Source organism: Trachinotus anak, unplaced genomic scaffold (genome assembly GCF_046630095.1).
Source record: "Trachinotus anak isolate AG129_WGS33_773 ecotype Australia unplaced genomic scaffold, CSIRO_AGI_Tana_v1 ptg000002l, whole genome shotgun sequence".
Taxonomy (NCBI): Eukaryota; Metazoa; Chordata; class Actinopteri; order Carangiformes; family Carangidae; genus Trachinotus; species Trachinotus anak.
The window spans coordinates 12698440-12720237 of NW_027273853.1; the positions used below are offsets into that span (position 1 = coordinate 12698440).

The following is a 21798-nucleotide window of genomic DNA, read 5'->3' on the forward strand; positions in this document are numbered from 1 at the left end:
TGGAGTTCGAGCCCCTAAAAGAAGCAAAAATAAAAAAAACACCAATAAATCTTGTGAGAGGTTAATAGATCTAAGCTCCACAAAGATCTGTGATATCAACTTCTACATTGGCCTCTTAGATGAAAAAATAAATCTTGGCCTAAGTAACTTTGTCTGATGCGTGTTCTCCAAACTGGCCTCAAGTGCACCCACAGAGAGGGCATCCAGTGGGCGTGGGTGCACTGTGGAGGAAAGATGTGTCATCCTCCAGTATCTGTAACAGACATTTAATTAATTATGTTGTAGTGACTGATGATGCATGCATGCAAAATGTTTCCCCTTTATAGTTCGAAAGACTTTCACAAAAAACAGAAAAGTGTTTTAGAACCAACAGAGATGGTTAGTTTAAGTGATTCACTGATCTGGCACTGTGCAGCCAATGGTCTGATTCATTTCAAAGAGGATTTTTATTGTTCATTATATACACTTTTAATTGGCTAGTTTAGGCCAATTAAGTTCCTGATAGAAGTTTTTTATTCAATGGTTTTTATGTAATAGCCAAAAGGATGTAACATAATCATTTCTGATGCGACAGCAAGAGTAATCTGTGTGGTACAAACTCCACCCACCTCTTGTGGATTTGCTTAGCATATGTTTGGAATAATGTTTAGTCACTGATGTGGCATTAGACAGTCACCGTTTACTCGTAGAATAAATCCCAAAGCAGCTGTTAGGAGCGCAGGTTCAAATTCAACTTCTTTTATCTGTGCAGGCCTTGTTCACTTTTCTCAGACCCTCAACCCTAAGTTTTAATTAATTCAAACCTGATTATTTACACACTTTCTAATTTTTAATGTAGCTATTCACATTCACATTCTGTAATAACATAATTATTTTTATTGTAAGTCCACCACTGCAGTAGCTACTTCAAGGATTGTTTGCTGCCCCCAGAATTTTTGCATTTTGTTTCAACCTCTAACCATAGGCATCACAGCTGAGCATGGCATACATGTGAGTTGCACTGTAAACAAAAATATGGAGGGGTGCAAATATTGTGTGAACATGATTTGCATATCAAGGGACCTCACATGGGGTGCAGACCCTATAGTTGAGAAAGTATGAAGGTCAGTGGCAGATAAGTCAATGAGAGTGTGGGGGAGAGGCATAAAAAAGCAGTGGGAGGAAAGCAGCAGCAGGGTGGTTAATCAGAGCAGACCTCCACCACATATTCTTTAGAAATTAACAAGGGTGACGTCAAAATGTTTCCTGCAAAAATTCATATCGTAAATATAGTTCACAAAAAAAAAACAAAAAAACAACAGCTCTACTTCATGACCCGCTGGAGTCATCTGAGATCTTTTCTTCATCTCACCAGAAAGGAGACAATGAAGATGGGAGCCTATAGCTGAAAGAAAATTTAAAATGTACTACCCAGTCTTCCATGAATGCGTTTTGGCGGACAATTGTTGAGAATGTGCTGCATCTTGTGGAATAAAGATGAAAGAAAGGGCAGTGACAGTGACAGACAGCAGAGCAGTTGTTTTCTCTACTTAAGAAAATGAATGACGTAGAAAGCAAGCTGAACAGCGCTACTGCTCTTCCTCTCTCCGGGTAGTGTCTAACCTGCAATTTCTTTTCAATGTCTTCCTCAATGACAATAAATGGAGATACACTGAGTTTCCAACAAATGCAGCTGTGTTTTGCTGAGAAAAGGAGGCCTGACCTCTTTTTCTGAATGAATGAAAATGACCTACACTGTGGGCCTGCATGAATCTAAATTGAGTCACCAAGGGTATCCTGTGCAACAGTGTTCAGTTTGATTTAGAAACTGCTCCCTTGCTGATTCGAGGCAGGGCAGGGGATGGCTGTGCCCATCGGGCCTAGTGGGGAGAATGTTACAATGGCTGATGTCTGTAGCAGCCAGCCTGCTCCCAGACTGAGCACCAGACAAGCGAAGCAACACAAATGCAATTACTTGCAGGAGGTGCAGACACACATGTGTGAACATACACACGCACGCAAACACACACACGCACACAAATGTACCTAGGCTATGTCCGTCGCAGAGGATATCGTCTTGGCAAAACATAACATCCAACTCCTGTTGCTACTTGTGTCACATTTGGATAAAGGCTAAGAAAAATCTTTGTCTGTTACACACAAACACACAACCTGTAGTCTCTCTTTCTGTCTGAGGAAATCCCACTCTCAGCCTTGATTCTAACGCCTTCTCGTTGGTGAGAAAATGTCAATCTTGGTCATTGTGTGCAACTATAAAAACTAAAACACTGGGTAAATATGGTCTCGCCAATATGTCGTGCTTTAATCCAATAAGCACCAACTCAAAATACTAAGCTTTGGTTATCATAACCTGTTCCACAGAAACATTTTCTATTGCAAGACATAAGGGTTCATTGAAAATTCAACTGCCATTGTTACACCATAATAGCCATACTCACACGTGCTCTGTGGTACAACAGTGCAAAATTTGAGGGCTGATGTCTCCCAGGGGGAGACTTAATAATACATTTTATAATAATAATCCTTTCTGAATTAATTCAACCTCAAAACCTTGAAATTACATTGTAGTCAAAAAAGCACAAATCCACACATATGCTATTAAAGTTCATGAAGCTCAAGTGTGGTAAAGCATTATCTTGTTAAGAGCAGGATAATGTCTGGTTAAATGTTAGTAATCATCGAACATCATAGCCAGTAATCATCACATCCATAATCCAGTATTAGTAGGTTTTGGTTTCAGCATCTGGATTGAACGACTTGATCCTCAAGTGTCAGATAAAAGGGACTAGACTGGGCTCTGAGAGGTTCAGACAGCAGCCATTGTGACCGCATGCTGAAACCTTACAACAGACCTCATCTAATGACTGCAGGTACCAGTTTAAGGAAAACTGTCTGTGTTCAACATTAAAGAGAAACCCTAATTCTCTCCCGAAATGCATTTATTAACGAGGATTGTGCACCATTAAGGGTGAAAGAGGACCATGTCTGTTGGGGGTGTTTGCTTGACTGACAGTCGGTCACAGTCTGCCAGTGGTCGTCACCTCACGCTTGTCAAAAAAGGTGCTCATTTCTTCACCATGGTTCAAATTAGGATTTTCTAGCTCCAGTAACTTCCAAAGATGACTTGGCTAATGTCCAGTCTTCTAAATATCTCCGCCTTTATGGTTCCCTAAAGACCACAGTTACAAGCCACGGGGGGATCCCTTATGTACCCCCTCCAGCAATTCAGTCAAATCTAGCTTCACTATAAAAAAAGTTCATAAATCATGGTTAAATGGCTTCTGCAGTGAACGTATTATAACACGTCTGTGGTTGCAGCCTCTACCACTGCATGAAAGGGAATACTGGTGTAAGGAGTTATTACAGCTTCATGGCACAAGGCTTACTACTTCATTTGTCTGTGATTTTGGAGGCACAGTTCATATTCCCATTCACACACACATCTGAGAATAGGTTTGCCTGTGTACAGACTCACATGTGACCACAGTGCAGTGACTCTGGTGATGGTGACCAGTAGCCCCTCCACCCTCACCTAATTTGATGTATGCATGAGAGAAGCCCCTCTGCCTGCCTCCATGGCCTCTAGCTGACCTCCCTCCGCCTGCAGACAGAACACTTAACATTGCTTCCCCACCTGTAGAGATGTCTGAGGAACAGGGCCCACTTCAAAGCCCCGCAGTGATTGGGCCGTGATTACCAGGGGCACTTGACTCATTTCATCTCCTCTGAAGGACTAAACTTTGGGGGAATCAGGCATGGAGACATGGAATTCTTTTGAAAGGAAACAGAACATCTAAGCCCCAGTTTGCAGGTGCTTTTCAGGGTCCACATGATTTATTTTGATGGTTCTTTTAGATCCCTGTCCAATGACAACGGTGGAAAAACACATTACTGCTGAGTGCCCGGGTGCAAAATGTGAGGAAATATAAACTGAAAATATGTTTTGATTAAGCAATCTTTTTTTTTTTTTTTTTTACAATGAAAGCTTATGAAGGTAATTTCCCTGCTAAGGTTTTTGAAGCAGGTTGTGTGCAGTCGGCACAGATGTTTGCAAAGGAATGTCATTTTGTATCAGTGGTAAAGCAGTTTGATAAAGCAGCACTGCTACAGTGACATGAAAGCCCAACTGAGTTCAACAACAACCGTCATCTCTGCTCTGCTTTTCTGTAGCTAAATGCCAGTGACAGGAACAGAATTCACTGTGGTAACTGATCAGGTGCCAAGCGCCCTCTCCCCAGTGCCCTGCTGCACTGAAGCCCTCCATGGAGTTGGCATGGCCTGGCTTGGCCGGGCAGCCACGGGCCCTGCTTTGTAGCTTTGCTCCGTTTATTCGAGCTGTCTCCAAATCGGACTCGACTACTACTACAGCTGCCCGTCTCAACAACCTGAGTCAACAATTAAGATGGGGGTAAATAGGGGCCTGAACAAGTTGTAGAGGTAAGACAGCAAACAAGCTGATTTTATGTAAATCATCAGCTTACAAATGACCCAGAGGAAACCGAGGCAGACTTTATTCCACTAGAGTTGTATCCAGCTCAAATATAAGCTGATATTAATGATAGATTAAAGGTTTTATTATGTAGGTCTTTGTCAGGGGGAATAAATGTGGTTTTAAAAATACCATAGCAATAAATTAGTACCCATACCATCTTTTCATACAGGCATAGTTGGGAGATATTGTGAACCAGGCCAGCAATAAAAGAAACATATATGGGCACCATAATTAAACCAGACAGGGGTAGTATTTGCAGTTATTGCAAGGCGTCCTATATTTTAAGATGAACAGATGAGCTTTACTATATGAGACATATAGCTGTTATGTATTTCCTCATGATCTACATGTAAAGCCATCTGGCCCAAAATACACTGTGATGATTAATATCCCATGTCTGTAAAAAGAACTATAGCCTTTAAGGCTTCACAGCCTCAATAAGCTAATGTGCTGTTAAGCAACCATCACAACATGCACTAATCCGCCTCAGATACATATATACATATATTACATTGCCACTTGGTTCCTACATCACAGAGGTCTGTGACTAAGCATACAGATTCAAGACCACATCCATGTTTACAGCCTTTAACTGTGAGACTCCGGCTACCGTCTCATCCTAAAACCCTCGATGAGATGTGTGGCCTCGATGTGCTTGCCTTCGACCTAAAAAAATAAAATAAAATAATAAAGGTATACGAACGGAACCTGAAGTTGAATGCGTCGAGGCACGTACTCGCATAAAGGCAGGTGCACCTGTCTGCAGTGGCAGCCTATTGTGTCCACTATCAATGAGCCATGAATCGGCCTGTCGCGCTGTTTGTGGGGGAAATAAAAAATAAATAAAAGCAAGCCTGTCTCTTACCGTGCTGTTTTCAGTCATTACCCCCCATCGTAACGTTTTCGGTCCAGACCTCTGACGAACCGTTAATTCCTATCGGGCTGTCTCACTCTCTCCCCCTCTCTCGCTCATCCCCATGTCATATTTCTCCGCTGCAGCAGAACGAAGCCCCGCCCCCTCCGACGGCCGCCGCCGTGTGACGTCAGCCGGTGAGCGGCGTTGGCACACGCCCTCGGACACACGGTCAGGCCGGAGCCGCAAGAGGCCGCTGTTTCTGAACAAAACAAAACAAATCACTTCAAGTCATTTGATTTCTGCCACAGAATTGAAATCATAATATTCTTCCGAGCGATATAGTTCTTCAAAAGTAGCCTATAAAACGAGCAAAAGTAGGTTGTGAATTTGTTAGAAACTGTAATCAATACCTCAGGTAAGCCTACACAGCACTACACAAAGACACACCACTCTGTTTTTCTGCTATGAACATCAGACTTTTACCACGGTTCACTATTTTTTTTGCACGTCATGCCTTTCCTGATAGATGCACAATTGTTTTATTCTATTCTTTTTATTCTCTTTGTTTTATTATTTTTTTCCAATCCCCTTTTTAAATGATTTTAATGCAGCAAAACCACAAACAAATGAATTTCTTTAGGCTATTGTAACCTGTTGCCTATGACAATAAAAGTCTTTGAATCTTGAATTTACTAAGGCTTGATAAGCTTATATTGATGGATTTATTAATGGTTAATAAGTTGCTGACTAATTGCAAATCAGTCACATGCCATTCACAACTTTTGGGTTGCCAGGTTGTGAAAAATCCTTCTCCAGCTCAACACTTTGCCAGCACTTAAATTCATTGGGAGGACCCCTCAAAGCCACCATGTCTGCAGGTCTATGTGTTGTCTCTGTCTCATTTTCTAGCCTAAATGGATTTTGGTCCAGATGCTCTGCAGCGTTTTTTCAGACGTTCAGTGGTCAAACTTTGGATGGGTCTCCCTAATGAATTCAATAGCTGACTAAAAAGACGAAGGTGTCATGTTGGAGGAGGGTTTTCCACAGTCTGGCGAACCTAAGCTTTTTTTCCAATAATGGCTTTTAACTGATTTACAGAGCAATATTAAATAATGTATAACCAGTAATCATTAATAACAGTTTATAATCCCTTTATAAAGGGTGTCTTATCTGCGAGTGGTACCCTTAAAAATCCTCTTCGTATGCACCTTTTAAGTACATAAACTCAATCTCTAATTGCTGTTGCGTGACTGTACAAACATCTATTTATTGTTTAATCTTATAAATCAGTTAAATGTAGTAAAACATAGTGTTTCACGGTGGTTATAACCATCCATATTTTACCTGCAGCCACAGGTGGGTCAGGTATTTGTGTCAGGTGTTATCACATGTGGAACCTCCCTGTTTTTAATCAGAGGGCTAAACACTGGCATCAAAAGCTTTGCAGAAATTCAATTCCAGTAAAAAAAAAAAAAAAAAAAAAAAAAATGGAGGAAAATGATGTGAGGTGTTGTGATTTATTAAGGTTGGACGGTAAAATATCTATCTATCTATCTATCTATCTATCTATCTATCGTGACACTTCATTAGCCTGTCATGTTATGCTGACCGCAGTCTGCGCTCATTACCCACTGCCTCGGTCGGACGAACTGGTCCAGCAAGTTATTTCGGGGCTGGTGTCTCAGAGCACTATATCGATCAGTACCTGCCGCACGGACACTGCGTCTCCGGAGACAGCCCCGGCCGCTCGCTGCTCTGCCGTCCTCCAGCAGAAGTCCTCAGGCGCAGCCATGAGGTGCGTCGCCGCCTTTCTGCTCTTTCTCCGCTGTGTCGGATTTATTGCGTGCAGACCCTCGTCGCCCTGTCCGAGCGGACAGTTCGTGCTGAAGAGCCAGTGTGTCCTGTGTCATCCCACCTGCTCTGAGTGCGACGGGCATGAGCTGTTTGAATGCACTACCTGTGGAGTTGGTGAGTAAAGATAACGCGGCGTGAAACAATGGCCGCGTCTCCTAAGGGAAGAGGCGAGTTGTGCGTTGATTGTAAAACTATTGTAGCCTATGATAAGATGCACCTGATATGACCCGAGCGGGGGTTTAAAAAGTAATGTTTTTGGATAGTTTCAGGAGGGCAGCGTGAATCATCACCAGCTATCCCAAGGTTTCATCGAAGTTAAAAACAAAAGTCTGGGTGTTTCTACATTTCTTGCCACTAAATCGCTTTCCACTGGCACATACAATAATAATGATAATATTATTTATTTATTTATTTATTTATTTATTTATTTATTTATTCATTCCTCGCCCCACAGATGCCAGATTAAAACAAAGCCATATCACAGACTCATTAACCCAGTTAAAGGGGAGGTGGAGTTTTTGAGGGTTTTTTTTTTTTTACAAAGCGACACTGTTTAATGGATACTGAGAGCAAAGTTGTTTAAAGGCTTTTGCTTTAGAGGAGGGGTATTCAGTTTACTCTTAAACAATCAAGACACTGGTTGTAGGACTTGTTGATTTTTTTTTTCACAGGGGCACCTTTGAAATAGGTAAGAGATGAAGGTGTGATCGTTTTTCTCCAGAGTTTTCACAGTGTAATCTGATCATGTCAGAATGGGGCCTTTGTTAATCAGAGGGAAAGGGAAAAAATATCCCCTCAGGCTGGAAGTATTACTGTTGCAATTCACTGGGCTTAACCTGCAAAACCTGCAAGTCCCTCTCTCTTTCCCTCAGACACATTTTGTATATATGCAGTCTGACATTGCCACAGTCAAGCATTTCTTCTTCTGCTGACTGCATCGCGATGCACATTGCTGTAGATATTTTTGTTGTGTAGAATCCTGTATACATCAGTATACATTGGACCCTGGTGTGTGCGTCTGTGTGATGTTCTTTGTGGAATAAAAGTCTGAACCCCATTCCTCATGCTTTGTGGTTCACAGTCATGTAGAAGCCACGTTTCTCTGTGCATGCTGTGGGTATGTCAGTGGGAAGTGGAAGGTTTAGAAAGGCAGCAGCAGCTTGTGGCCCCTCTCCTCCCTGTCTCGCACGTCTTCTGTGCAGTGCTGAGCAGATGAGACAATGCTGTAACTCATCTGCTTCCAGAGACGCCTCAGGTGCCACAGCTAGGCTAGTGCGGCAGGTGGCAGAATATTAATCATTAGGGCCAACACATGACTCTGTCTCTGCCCACAGCTCTGATCTCTCATCTGCCTCTGATTGCCCTTGTTTACAATAGTTGGAGCATCATCAGTCACTGATCTTACACGGAGATCTGTTATTTTGCAGGCCTACAGCCAACACGCTGGGTGGCAGCCATCAGTTTATGATGTCATTCATAAGTTCGACATGCATTTTCCTGTCCTTTTTTGTCAAGGATGCATGAGCGATGAAATGTTACATGAATCCTCAGTTTGTTGCTAATTGCCACTGATGCACTTGTTGAGCCACGTGACATTTCTGTCTTTTCAAACAGGCAAATTTGATCTCTGCAATATGTGTCAGTGCTGTAATTTGCTGTGAGTCTTAAACTTTCACACAGTTGGCAGCAAGTCCTTTCATCTTTTCTTCATCCCATGTAATCGTCAGGCCCATTTGGCTCCACCTCTGTATTCATTATGAGAAGCTCATTGATTTTCACTTCCAGATGAGTCTGTTTTTTTTAGAAAAGGCCTATCCTGGCAGGAGTTCCATATGGGTAGTGGCATCTTCGTCAGGGGCGAAAATAGAGTAGGCTGTATGTTAACAAGTCCTCTGTGCCCACCACCTCTTTCTCCTCAGATGAAGATGGACAGGAACGCTTCCTCCACCAAGGTCGCTGTCGGACACACTGCCCCCGGGGACTCTATCCTGACAGGGGTCACTATGCCTGCCTGCCCTGCATAGCCAATTGTGAACTCTGCACAGATGGCAACATATGTGCCAAATGTCGGGAACACTACAAACTCCAGAATGGGGTCTGCCAAACGGCGTCCTGTGATATAGGTAAATATAAAGCAGAGTTTCCTGGTAGGCTGTAACTTAAGAGAAAGACACTCAGGCTCATTATGCTGCTTGTCTGTGTTTCAGGGCAGGTGCAGGACCCTGATACAGGAGAGTGCATTGACTGTGAGATGGGCTGCAAAGCATGTTCCACTGGTAAGTTACACATGCGTCCTGTATGAGGCAAACAGGAGGATCAGCAATGTGTATTAAAACCCTGGTGATAACGGTGCACAGTGCAGTTTGGTTTTCGCCATCAATTCCAATTAATCACCTTTTCCCATTTGTACACAGAAGACCCTGAGATCTGCAACAGCTGTGTTGAAGGTTACTTTCTGTGAGTTTTCTTTATCTTGTTTTATTATTTTGTCTCCCCATATCTCCCAATATCCAATGACCGGTATATTAATCAAATGCATTCTCATTTTAGATGCCGAATGTTTAAGACCTCAACTAGCAGTGTCAATTTTCCTGATTAGTCTGTTATATTCTCTCAAGTGGCCAGTTGGTTGGTTTGTAAAATGTTCTTCAAAAATGCCCATTGCATTTTCTTAGAGCCTAAAAGCTAATGCTTGTTTTGTCCAACCAATACTCCAAAGCCAAAGACATTCGGTTTACAATCATAGAAGCAAACTTTCATATCTGGAAGGCTGGAATCAGAGAATATTTGGCATTTTTGCTCAAAACATCATGAAAATTGATCAAAATTGTTTCGTAATTGTTTCAGCTTCATTTAATACAGTAAAAACCAGCTTTATTGTCTTTTTGATGTAAATAAGGTATGGTGCTATGATTTATTCATACATTTCCTTTAGCACTTTTCAATTATGGGCATTAAATATGCTGCCAAGAAATAATTAACCTCAAAATGACCTTGTTATTGTTTTTATTTCCACTGCCATTGTCTTACAAGATAAAGACTTCAACGCGCAGTATGTGTGGTAATATACTATGCCTTTCCATAAATTGTTAAGCAAAAAGGTAGTTATTCTTCATGCAACAAAAAGCTACATTTCACCTATATTTCTGTTTACACCAGCTTATCACTTGGACCCAGCGTGTAACACAGGTTACAGAGCGAGAACAGACCTCCAATTGTGTACCTCTCCCTTGAGTTTAGACCCACTGGTATTGTGTGAGTCAGGTTACCTTCCATTTTGAGTCATACACTGTTACCTGAGCCTTGGTTTGTGCACAGAAAAGTGGTCTGCCTCACAGAGATACTTAACAATGTGCGTTATGTGTGAGGACTAGAGGAGAAGGGAGAAACAGAGAGCGAGTGTAAGTGGAAAGCACAGCCAGTAGAAGGTGTGATTATATAGGGTGCACCATCTTGACTTCTCTGACTGCTCGTATGAATCACAGCAGAGGAAGGTTGAAGGAAAATCTGCCGCTTCACTGCACTCACCTCCTTTTTACTGCTGTACAGAGGTGCACTAAGGTACTCAGGCTTCTATTGAGAATCTACCTGTGTAACTTTTACTTTATTAGCAATGATTTTAGAGATTTAGAGTGACAGGTCATCTCAATAATTTCTGCAGCTACAGTACTTATTACATCTACCACGAGAGGAAAGCACCAATAAGAGAAATCCAGTCGAGGATGGGCAATAATGAACTGTAGGAAGAGTGTGTGATTTCCAACACTTACCGAAACTCCATTATTTCAGGTTTTACTTGTAGTAATGAAAAATGTTAAAGTTAGACAGCTTTGGCATAATTGTGCATCAGTGGGGTCAGTGTTACCCTCACATAAAACACACAGTATTGAAAAGAGTCCCAGCATGATGGATGCTTGGTATTTATTGACATTTACCTCCCTCTCCAAGGAGCAAAGTTCAGCTAAACTGAAACATTTCTGTGATTTACTCTCAATATGGTTTATACTGTTCATTTATTCAAGATTTCTTAACTGAAGGCACTACAGCATATTTTCACCTTGTCCTAACTAATTCAGGGAGGAAATGCCCCAAACAAAAGTTGCTTTGGAAATGCTGATGTGCTCTCCTGGAATGGATGGTCTAATATTTGCACAGAGGGATTCTTAAACATCCCGCACATTCTTAAGTAGTGTACTGTTTCCAGGCCAGCTGCTATTGTGAGTGAGTTGATGGATGCAATGAGGCGCCTCCAGCTGTTCATCCTCAAACAACCACCACATCTTTGCACCAAATCCTCGGCAACGCAGTGGGAAGTGCAGCCTGGGCTGTCAGCGGTCAGATTCTCTCATGTAGAAATTCAGCAGAGGAGGCCGCAGAAGATGTTGAACTATATAAGCTAGAGGTTTATTGGTTTTTGGCCTGTTTCATTTAAAGTGGTAGGCGTTCAACGTAGGAGTCACTTTTGCTTCAATGGTTTATATGTGACATCTTTGCAACTCAATATCGCAGCTGCTTTCAGCTCGATTTTTTTTTTTAGGACAGCCGTCTCATGTTTAATAGCTCAGTTAAGCCCTGGAGGACTGATAGGACAGGTTAATGACAGAAATCTCCCCGTGCCTCTGGGCTACAAATAAAACACCAATTAACTTTCCGCCTTAAGAAGAGAATAGAACCATGATAAGCTTGAAGAAAAGCAGCCTACATTATTTTTTTTTCATCTCCTTTTGCCCTCCTCACTGATGTTTGATTGAGTGTACCTTTCGGCCGAAGAGTGCATTGAAGTCAACAATAAAGCTGCAGGTGTGCTGTGGACTGACACAGTGCATGTTGGAATTGCCTCTTGCATGTGGTGTGTTTTGTCTTTCCTCTGGTTTCACTGTGTCTAGCCTCAGAGTCATCCATTTTTGGTAGAAACTGCCTGCAGCAACATCATCCTTCTTCCACTGTAAAGCTTTCAACGTGACGTTAAATCACAATAGTTTTCATCGGCTCTTTGATAGTTCAGTAGCTTTGCTCTTTGTTACAAAGCACAAAAGAGCTTCATTGTGTTTAATAGCTGGGGCAGCCAGGTTAAGTCAGCACACATAGACCAAGCCTAGTTCTCCACAAAATGTTGCAGATTGTTATGGGTTATCAATAAATATTTTTAATGGTATTTGATTTTAGTTTTGAATTAAGCTTTCCCTTTTACAGTTTCAGACACCAGTGTCGTAGGCATTGCCCCCAGAGCACCTATGAGGACTGGGGCAGGGGTGTGTGCCTGTCCTGCCCAGCACCATGCACAGACTGCAGGAGTAACACACGCTGCCTCGCCTGCCAGCCTGGTTACTTCCTCACTGGTACTAGTAGCAAAGAATAATCATTTCTTTATATACTTTGCTTACTACTAACATACTGCAGGATTTAGATAACCATTTTGTTCAGTGTAGTGTTGGTAGAGTTTGTGTTTATCATACTCTTAAATCACCATGTATGTGTAATCAATCATTCTTGTTAAAGAAAAATGATGGCTCTGTGAGTCTTCATTTGGATTGCAAATCATGTCTGTCTCAGCAAATCTGTAACATGAGATATGCAAATGGGTGGCTTATGCAAACAAGGAATTAGTATGATGTTGTTAGGTTGTGATTCTATGAGCATTGGAGTAAAAGCTCTCAGACTGTAAATAAAGCCTGTAGCTATTTAAAAAAAGAAAAAAAGAAAAAGGTTAGCAAGCACAATGCCACACTATCAAAATGTTGTTAACATGTTCAGGTATTTTCATTGGCATTTGATTGTACATTGTGTCAGACAGGGTCCACCTCTACCCACAAGATCCAGTTTCAAAAGATCTGGTTGACTGTTTTGAGCCCAGGCGGTCAAATGGAATTTGGAGAGGGAGAGATCCTGGAAGGGTAGAAAGAGAAGAAGGATTTACACAGTTCTGAGCTAAATGAAGAGATGAGAAGATCTCTACTGAGACCACATCAGAGCCACTTAAAAACACAGAAGAGACAGAAGAGTAATAAAATAGATATGATCTACCACATTGTGTCTGCTAGGTTTTCCAAGACATCCATCTGCTGATAGTGTTATGCTAGAAAATAATGTCATTTTACTCTGTGTACTGCTCTGCCCTGTCAGGAAGTGAGTGTATTAAACAGTGTCCACAGCAAACATTTGGTGACACCAGTGGGTGGCGCTGCCAGCCTTGCCACAGCTCATGCCAAACGTGCAACGGACCTCGTTCAACAGATTGTGAGCTTTGTCTCGGTGGGAGCCCCTCTCTACATGGGCAGTGCCCTCTGGTCAACTGCCCATTGGGACAGTATTTTGACGGTATGATGAACAACCATTTTTTTAGCTCTTGTTAATTTTTCTAACCAAAAAAAAAAAGAGATGTAAATATTGTTTTGCATACCAAGGGGACTTGACTCTTGGTTTTACTCACAATTTTCATCAGTTGGTAGTTTAGAAAAATACTTGGCTCAGTGACAAGATATCAGACTGATTGATCCAAACATGTAAATTATCAAATCAGTGAGGCAGAAATGTAAATGATAAGCCTGGAAACCCTTTGCATTTCAGTGAAAGGTAATAAAACAACGTTGTGATATGATATGAGCAAAGTACAGAAAAGCTAAAGTGGTGACAGTGGAGTTAGCGATTATACTGTGTAACATGACCCTTGTGTGGTTGATTCCCTGATGGAAATAATTGCTTTTCTCCTATGGGACTTCAGGGCAGAGGTCACTACAGTGTCCCAGGAATTTGGAAGGACTCAGTGTCTGGTTCAAGGACATTTTAGCATGGCGGTGCTTGCCGCTGAGACAGGGCCTTGAACTCTGCTGAAGGACCTCTAGGTTGAAGAACGATCTCCTACTCATTGTGTAACCCTGCCACCACATCTACTGCGTCACGTTTCATTCGAGAGCTGTTTTATTGGAGCAATTTCAAAAGGCTTCTCTGACTCAAGCACAGGGCTCTTTATCTGCTTCCCCTTTGGTATCCGTGTCAACAGCACTGCAGTAGAGTAGTCCATTGTCATCAACCATACAGGGTTTCCAGGCTTATCATTTACATTTCTGCCTCACTGATTTGATAATTTACATGTTTGGATCAATCAGTCTGATATCTTCTCACTAAGCCAAGTATTTTTCTAAACTACCAACTGATGAAAATTGTGAGTAAAAACAACTATTTTCAATTGATTTAGAGAATCACACAGCCATAACAGTGTACAGTTATAATACCAAAATATATACAATCAAAAATACAAAAAGTCACAAGAATAGAAATAAAGTAGTATAACAAAATAAAATACAATAAAGCAGAGAATGAAATTTCTAAATTGCACAAATCCTTCATCACACAAATAGAATAATACACTTAAGAGAATCTAATTATTATAATATTTGGTCAACACACCGTCAACCAAGAGTCAAGTCCCCTTGGTATGCAGATTCATTTTGTATTATTTTTAAAGATTTCACACGACCCAGAAAAATGTATGTGAAACTATAAACTATATAACTATACTATAGACTACTAAACTATAAACTATATATATAAACTATAGGCCTTTATTCACAATATTATGAATGAAATGTGCTTTATTTGGAAATTAATAATAATAATAATTGACTTAAGCCTACTAATTACATTGGTACATTGCTATTAGATGGATCCCAATGCAGTAGGGTGACCTGAGGTCCAAAGGTGAACCTATCCTCCTCTCCCTCCCCCTTCTTCCACAATCTCTGTGTGTGAGACCTTCTCAGCAGCAAGCAGACGCGGTGACATGATATGATTGACTCCACATGGAAATGAATGATAGAAAACCGCTTCGAACGAAAGCTAACAAATACTCGCCCTGGGCGACTGACCATATCGCCCATATCAGTATCCACCACTGGTCACATCAAAATCATCACTGCTGTCAGCCATGCCTCAAACCCGGCCCACCCAGACCCACCAAACAGCCTTGTTTATCTGAAATCTGCTATATTTCATTTGATTGCAGTCAGCCAATCAGAAGATAAGCGACTGGCTCAGTGACCTGTTGCTGCTAGAGCTCCAGAGAGAAGCCTGAGAGAGGAGATGTAAAACCACATTCAGATAGTTTCTCATACTTAAAACCACAAATATATCTTCTTATGGATATCAAAACTTCAAATAAAATAAAAGTCAGAAACCTTTAGTCGGGACCTTTAACAGGATTTAATACCCCCCTCTCTCTCTCTGTTCTATCAAATGTGACATTTTGGTATTATTATATGTGATAAGTTTACCATCTTTATTGGTTTCATTTCAGGGAAATATAGTGAGTGTCACGGATGTGATGCATCATGTAAGACCTGCTTTGGCCCTCAAGCACTGGATTGTTCTTCTTGTTTCAAAGGTACAAATTTTTACTGCCTCATCCATAACAATAAAATGTAATCATTACCCCAGTTCTTATGGCGCAATCTGTGTTTGTATGTATATGTAACAGGGTATTTCCTGGATCAGGACGGTTCTTGCGTAGTGCAATGTCCATCTGGCTCCTTTGAAAACTCTGCCACTCAGCTGTGTGAGGACTGCTCACCAAACTGTGAGGCCTGCATGGGCACCAGTGATAACTGCATCAGGTGTTCCAAAGGCAGCTATAAACTTTTTCTCCACAAGGGGAGATGCTGGTCGAATTGCCCAGAGTAAGCAGCCAGCTTATCTAGAGTTGTAATGATGGTGTATTCATGTTTACTTTGTTCCCCTCTTATCAACTTTCTCCTGAATTTACCTTCAGAGGTTTCTTTGAGACAGCTGAGGGTTCATGTGAGGCCTGTGACAGCTCCTGTCTGACATGTGATGGGATGAAGTCCCAATGTCTGTCCTGTGCTGACGGCTACTACTTAGGGAGCGGCATGTGTAGACTCAACTGCTCACTGCGGACGTATCCTGCAGATGATGGTACCTGCAGACGCTGTCCTCCCCACTGTGACGTTTGCTCAGATGACAGGACCTGTTTCAGTGAGTTGTCGGCCTTGTGAGCAGCTAAACTTTAAGAGGAAAACATTTTCCTAACTGATGACATTTTTTTTTTATGAATTGTAAAACATTGCATCACATCCTGGAATCTCTTGGTGCATCTTAACTGCCTGTCCTCCATATCATTTCAGAATGCAGTTTCCTGTACTTGATGCTGAATGGTGCATGCAAAGCTAGTTGTCCCATGGGCTATTATGAGGATATGGAGGAAGGCCGCTGTGGTCAGTGCCACCCTACCTGTGCCAGCTGTTCAGGGCCTTTGGAAGATGACTGTGAGACCTGCTCAACATTTAGCCCCAAACTCTATAAGGGTACATGCTCCAAGGACTGCCTCGCTGGTACTTACTATGAAACTGAAGCTATGGAATGTCAAGGTGAGCCTCTGGATTCACAGGTTTGACTTGGTTAGATATTGAAGCACTGTTGAAAATGCAGGGGTCACAACACTAGAAGAGAATTGCACTCTCTTGCCAGATACACCTAGCTGAAGTAATGAAGCAATGAATGTTCAGTTTTTGTTGAAGCTGTTCTAGGGAGGTATTGATTCAACTTTATGATCATTTTGGAGGATGTTGTTTGTGGTTGTGCAGCCTCAGACAGTTGAATCAGTACCTCTCTAAAACAGCCTCAACAAAAACTGAACATTGTAACCTTCAGGAGGGCAGGATTTATTAGCTTTAGTTATAGCTAGGAGTTTAAAAAACACACATCAGTCCTCAGGATGGGAGACTGTGGTCCTGATAAAGACCCTGGATTTTGTTAAGAGCTGTAAATGTCCATATGGTTAAACAGACAAACTATTAAAATGAGAGAATAGCAGAGAGTAAAATATCATAATGTAAAGAATGTAAAATCAAAGCCAAAGTCAAATAAAACTATTTGCACCACACTTTTCATAAAGGTTATTTCAAGTACTTTAAAGGTGACCGACAAGCTGACAGTACACATATAAACTCTAAGTGGAGACTATTAATGCACATCTGAAGTGATAAAGACTATTTCCCAGCCAGTTTTGACTTGTATATCCTGTAAAAGGCCCAAGTGATTCAAATCTCGATTCTAGATTAAGCAATACCTGGAAGATCCCTGATTAATGTTGTGCTTAGACTTGTACTGGATTAATACTGTAGTACTGTAATACTAAGTTATCAACACAATCAGTTGTGGATCTTGTATAACTAGAGAAGTGATGTGAGAACTGGATTTTCCGCCTCATCAAGCTCTATTTACATGAACATTTGATAAAGACAACATTAGCTGCATAACCATCACTAAAATGTTAGGGAGTCTTTATTTAAAATGATAATCATTTAGCTCTAACATAAGAGCTGTGATCACACCCTCTTTTGTAAATGCAATGCTATCACACTGTATTGACGCAGTCTGACATGTTTGATTATGTGCAGAGTGTCACCAGACTTGTATGAGCTGCTCCGGCCCAGGAGCAAACCAGTGCATTCAGTGCGAGAAGGGACTCGTGTTGGATCCAAACACACTGTTGTGTGGCGTGACAGGTGACACAGACTGCCCACCGGGGACCTATCTACACGAAGACCAGTTCACCTGCATGGGTTGCCACCGGCACTGTTACTCTTGTGAGGGGCCAGGCAACGATGAATGCCAGACATGTGCTGTCCCCAAATACCTTCACAGTGAGCATTTTCTCCTCGGGTTCAACTGCACACAAACAGAAGTGGTTCAGGTAGTGAAGTACACAAAAATCTGCGGAGAAGATTATTTTTTTAAATGTTCATTTATTATGCAACCACATAACAAAGCAAAACCACATGTCTCCAAACTATCAGCTCTTCATAACAGTTTTATCTTTAAACATGATAACTCATGAAATTTGAGCCTGAGATTTTCTTTACCAGTGTTTGCAGCTGATGGATCCAATTCACCATGAAAACTGGCTGCTGATGAGGGCTTTCCTGAGAGTATTTCACAATGTCATTGTCACGTAAACAGCTGCGGGTAACTGATCGATAGTTAACAACGACAATTGGATAGATTGATGATGGGGGGGTGGGGCAATCCCAGGCAGGGTACACCTTGGACAGGATGCTAGTCTATCACAGGGCTGACATGTAGAGACAAACCATTCACGCTCACATTCACACCCATGGGCAATTTAGAATCACCAATTAACCTAATGTGCATGTCTCTGGATTGTGGGAGCAATCGGAATACCCGGAGCAAACCCACGCAGACATGGCTAAATTCAAATGAGCTTCCTTACGTTTAAATTTTTTGTGAAAAAAAAACAGTAGCTCTTAAAATTTCAATTTTTGGAACCTTTATAGAAATAGCTACTGATGTTGAAGTGTAAGCACTGAAAGGAGCTGAGGTGCCAGTCAAAGCTGATGAACTGAAAGGAGCTAAAGATTAACTACTTGTGTGATGACTATTAGTACTTCAAGGAACACGTGAGGAAAGATTCAGCCTTCAGTGTCAATGACAGACAGTCTGATCAGATAAAGGCTCTAAAGCTGTACCTTTTTGTACCTTTTCCAAAAAAGGAGGCCTATGACATTTGATATATGCAGTATGTGTGGAACTAGTTAAGTGCCAAAAAAAGTGTGTAGATGAACAGTAAAGAAAAATAAAGAAGTACAATAGAGTGTATGAGTGGGTACTAATGTCTGTGTGCTGTTTACCAGATAGTACGTGTGTGAGTGAGTGTCCGGCTGGTACGTACGACACAAGGCAGGAAGCTGATGGAAAGGAGCTGGGATTCTGTTTGCCTTGTGACCACGTTTGTTACACCTGCACTGGGGCATCGCCTAGAGACTGCCTCACCTGTTCCCCAGGATACCTGCGCCTCCTTCACCTCTGTGTCACCCATTGTCCCACAGGGTACAAAGCTCATTGCTCTATCATGGGATCAGGAATGTTTGCTTTGTGGTGAAGCACAACCCTTTTCATTGTCTGTTGACTTTCTACCCACCCATTCACATTTCTATTTGTTAATGAGCGGCCTCTCTGCTTCTCCATAAGTCTCTCACCAGTGGAACAATAAAATTGAGTTGTTGATATTGCATTTTTGGAAGATAATTATTATTTTTGATTTTGCATTTACTTTATATGGAGACTTGCTTATGAAGCTTATTAAACCTTAAATGTCTGCAAGAATCAAAGGTCTATGTACATGTCTGACATGTTGATACTGATAATTTCACACATTTCTTCAGGTATTACAAAGAGGGCTCCCACTGTGAGAAATGTGACCCGTCCTGTGAGCTGTGTACGGGACCAGGGCCTGAGTCCTGCAGGGCCTGTCCACCTCCTCTTCTGGAGCTGGAAGGCACCAAGCTGTGTGTTGAGCGCTGCCCTCACCGCTTCTATCGGCTCAGTGGTGTTTGCAAACAATGCCACACCAGCTGTAAGACCTGCACAGGTACACATGAAGCAACTAAGCTCAGTCATATTGTATGATTCTGATGTCAGTGATCCTGATAGCTTAACATCTGCCGAATGTCCACCTATAGTCTATATCTTGATCGTGATATCAGCCCTGCTCATTTGTTTTTCACTTTACGTTACTTCTCGGATTCTGTGTCTGTACGTGTGTTTGCAGATGCCTCGCCTCAGAGCTGCCTGACGTGCGACTGGGGCAGCACTCTAAAGGAAAACGTTTGCTATCCACGTTGTGAGGAGGGGCGGTACTTTTCAGAAGAGGTGTGATCATGAACCCTATTACTGTCATTATTGTAGCTTTTATCATTTAAAGGCAAACAATAAGTGTTTTAACTTCTAAGTCTATATATTTCACATTATTATTTCAAGAAATCAGTTTCCTACCATACACCATAAAAGTGCGAGAAGAGTGATTGATATATTTATAAATGAGATGTTAATTATGTTCATTTCAAATTCATATTTAAGAAAATGAATAAAGGCCCGGACAACATGCAGTATCCAGCTTATTACTGTGTGGAAAGTCACCAAAAGTTGGAACAGCTATTTTGGATGTTTCGGTATTTGTGTTTTTGTCTCTTTGTACTGGTTCAGCTGGAAAATGTGATGTCACATACTTTGTGGATGTAGGATGTAGCAATATTTGATAAGAGTTGTGGTGTGTTTCTTGTGTTGCCAGAGCACTGTAAGTCAAACCACAACACACAATTCTAATAAAGCAAATTGTGTTATCAAGCTAACATGAGTGTTAAACGCTTAGTGAAGTAACAACTAAGGATCTTTTTTCCAAACATTACCTCTGGTTGCTGCACAGTTATAACGTCATACTTAAGATTGTAAATCAAATTTTCAGGGGTTTTAAACTTTTTTACCTAATGTAGCATCTGTCTACAACAAGTAATACAAAGTGCTGAAAGATACATACTGCAACTGAGAGCAACAGATGTCAATAAAAGGCACATCTGTCTTCCTCTGTGGACTCCAAACAGTCCACATTGCTGACTTGCCTAATGCCTACAACTGAAATGTTTTTCTTTTATTTGTGCTAAACAATTATTTGTGATATTGTACCATTGTAGGAAAACTGTGAGCCATGTGACAGCTCATGTAGGCATTGTACCGGCCCCAGAGCTGACCAGTGTCTGACTTGTCACCGTGATTCCGCTCTCCATGCTGTGGAGAACCGCTGTGCCCGCTGCTGTCAGGCGGGAGGGAATTACACTGACTGCTGCGTTTGCGACAGCCGCTCAGGTAGAGATTTTCCTATCATAAGACACACAGGATTCTTTGGATGCAACAATATGCTGATGTCATTTTTTATTGTTCTAGCTCTGTGTGTGGAGGCTCCCCAACGCAAGCCAGGAGATGACAAGGTAACGGACCTGAACATGTCCTCCAGAGCTCTGAATCATACTTCAGCCGCTTTGCCTGTTACCCTGTTGCTTGCACTGGGGTTGGCTCTGGCCGTATTCGCCTTGGTCAAAGCTCATGCCAGGAAAAGGCTTTGTTGGAGTCAAAGCTATGAAAGACTGAGTGGCAGTGCCAGTATCAACATGCCCCACGGTGTGCCTGAGCCAGACAGCGGAGACGAGGTGGATGTGGTGTACACCAGCAGAGGTGGATCAGTCTATCGACGCTACAGCTTCATCCATGAGCAGGACACTGATGCAGACCAGGATGTGGATGAGAGCACTTGCCTCAATCAGTCTTAGATACATCCAAACCAGAGCTTACAGTAACTGAGGAATAGTATATATATTGTATAGTGGATACTCACAATATCAAGACTGGCAAGTGAATTCGAAGTAGTACAGTTAATGTTTAGAAGAGAATGTAGTGGTATGTTTCTTTTGGAGTTTGGGTGTTTATTTTATTCTACAAAGTGCCTGTATCTTTATAATTCACATTCTTAGATGAGGCATTTGTGAAAGAAAAAAATAAGTAAATACATATATTTGTGTATATGTATGTATATGACCTTTTCTTTTTTTACTTGCTATTAAATAATTGTGTAAGATTTGTGAAAGAGTGAAATGATCATGTCTCATCATGTATAATACCTGAAATCTGCATGATATGTTGTAAATACAAATATAAATGAAATAAATTGTACTTAATGCCCTCAGTGCACCTTGAAAACTGGCTACATTACTGTATAATGGGTATATTGAGA

General features: G+C 41.5%; 2 protein-coding genes across 3 annotated transcripts in view; one reads left to right on the top strand and one right to left on the bottom strand.

Moving 5' to 3' along the window:
• otud7a (OTU deubiquitinase 7A) overlaps nucleotides 1–5497 on the bottom strand; it is a 37609-nt gene extending 32112 nt beyond the window's left edge. The window contains exon 1 of the mRNA XM_071498826.1: nucleotides 5358–5497. The gene's annotated coding sequence lies outside the window, so the exon portion shown is untranslated. The remainder of the gene's footprint in view (nucleotides 1–5357) is intronic.
• Nucleotides 5498–6830: 1333 nt separating this feature from the next.
• Nucleotides 6831–21764, top strand: LOC139633270 (proprotein convertase subtilisin/kexin type 5). Of its 2 annotated transcripts, none has more exons than XM_071498846.1 (16): nucleotides 6831–7316; nucleotides 9122–9325; nucleotides 9410–9478; nucleotides 9620–9659; nucleotides 12396–12541; nucleotides 13326–13520; nucleotides 15496–15582; nucleotides 15676–15874; nucleotides 15967–16190; nucleotides 16340–16582; nucleotides 17615–17860; nucleotides 18869–19064; nucleotides 19400–19605; nucleotides 19786–19886; nucleotides 20705–20876; nucleotides 20955–21764. In XM_071498846.1, the coding sequence occupies exons 1-16, from the start codon at nucleotides 6836–6838 to the stop codon at nucleotides 21335–21337; spliced, it is 3192 nt and encodes a 1063-aa protein (XP_071354947.1). In that variant the 5' UTR covers nucleotides 6831–6835; the 3' UTR covers nucleotides 21338–21764. The 2 variants fall into 2 exon arrangements, with proteins under 2 accessions (XP_071354947.1, XP_071354939.1); XM_071498838.1 differs by having other exon boundaries at nucleotides 6832–7316; nucleotides 9617–9659.
• Nucleotides 21765–21798: the final 34 nt, after the last annotated feature.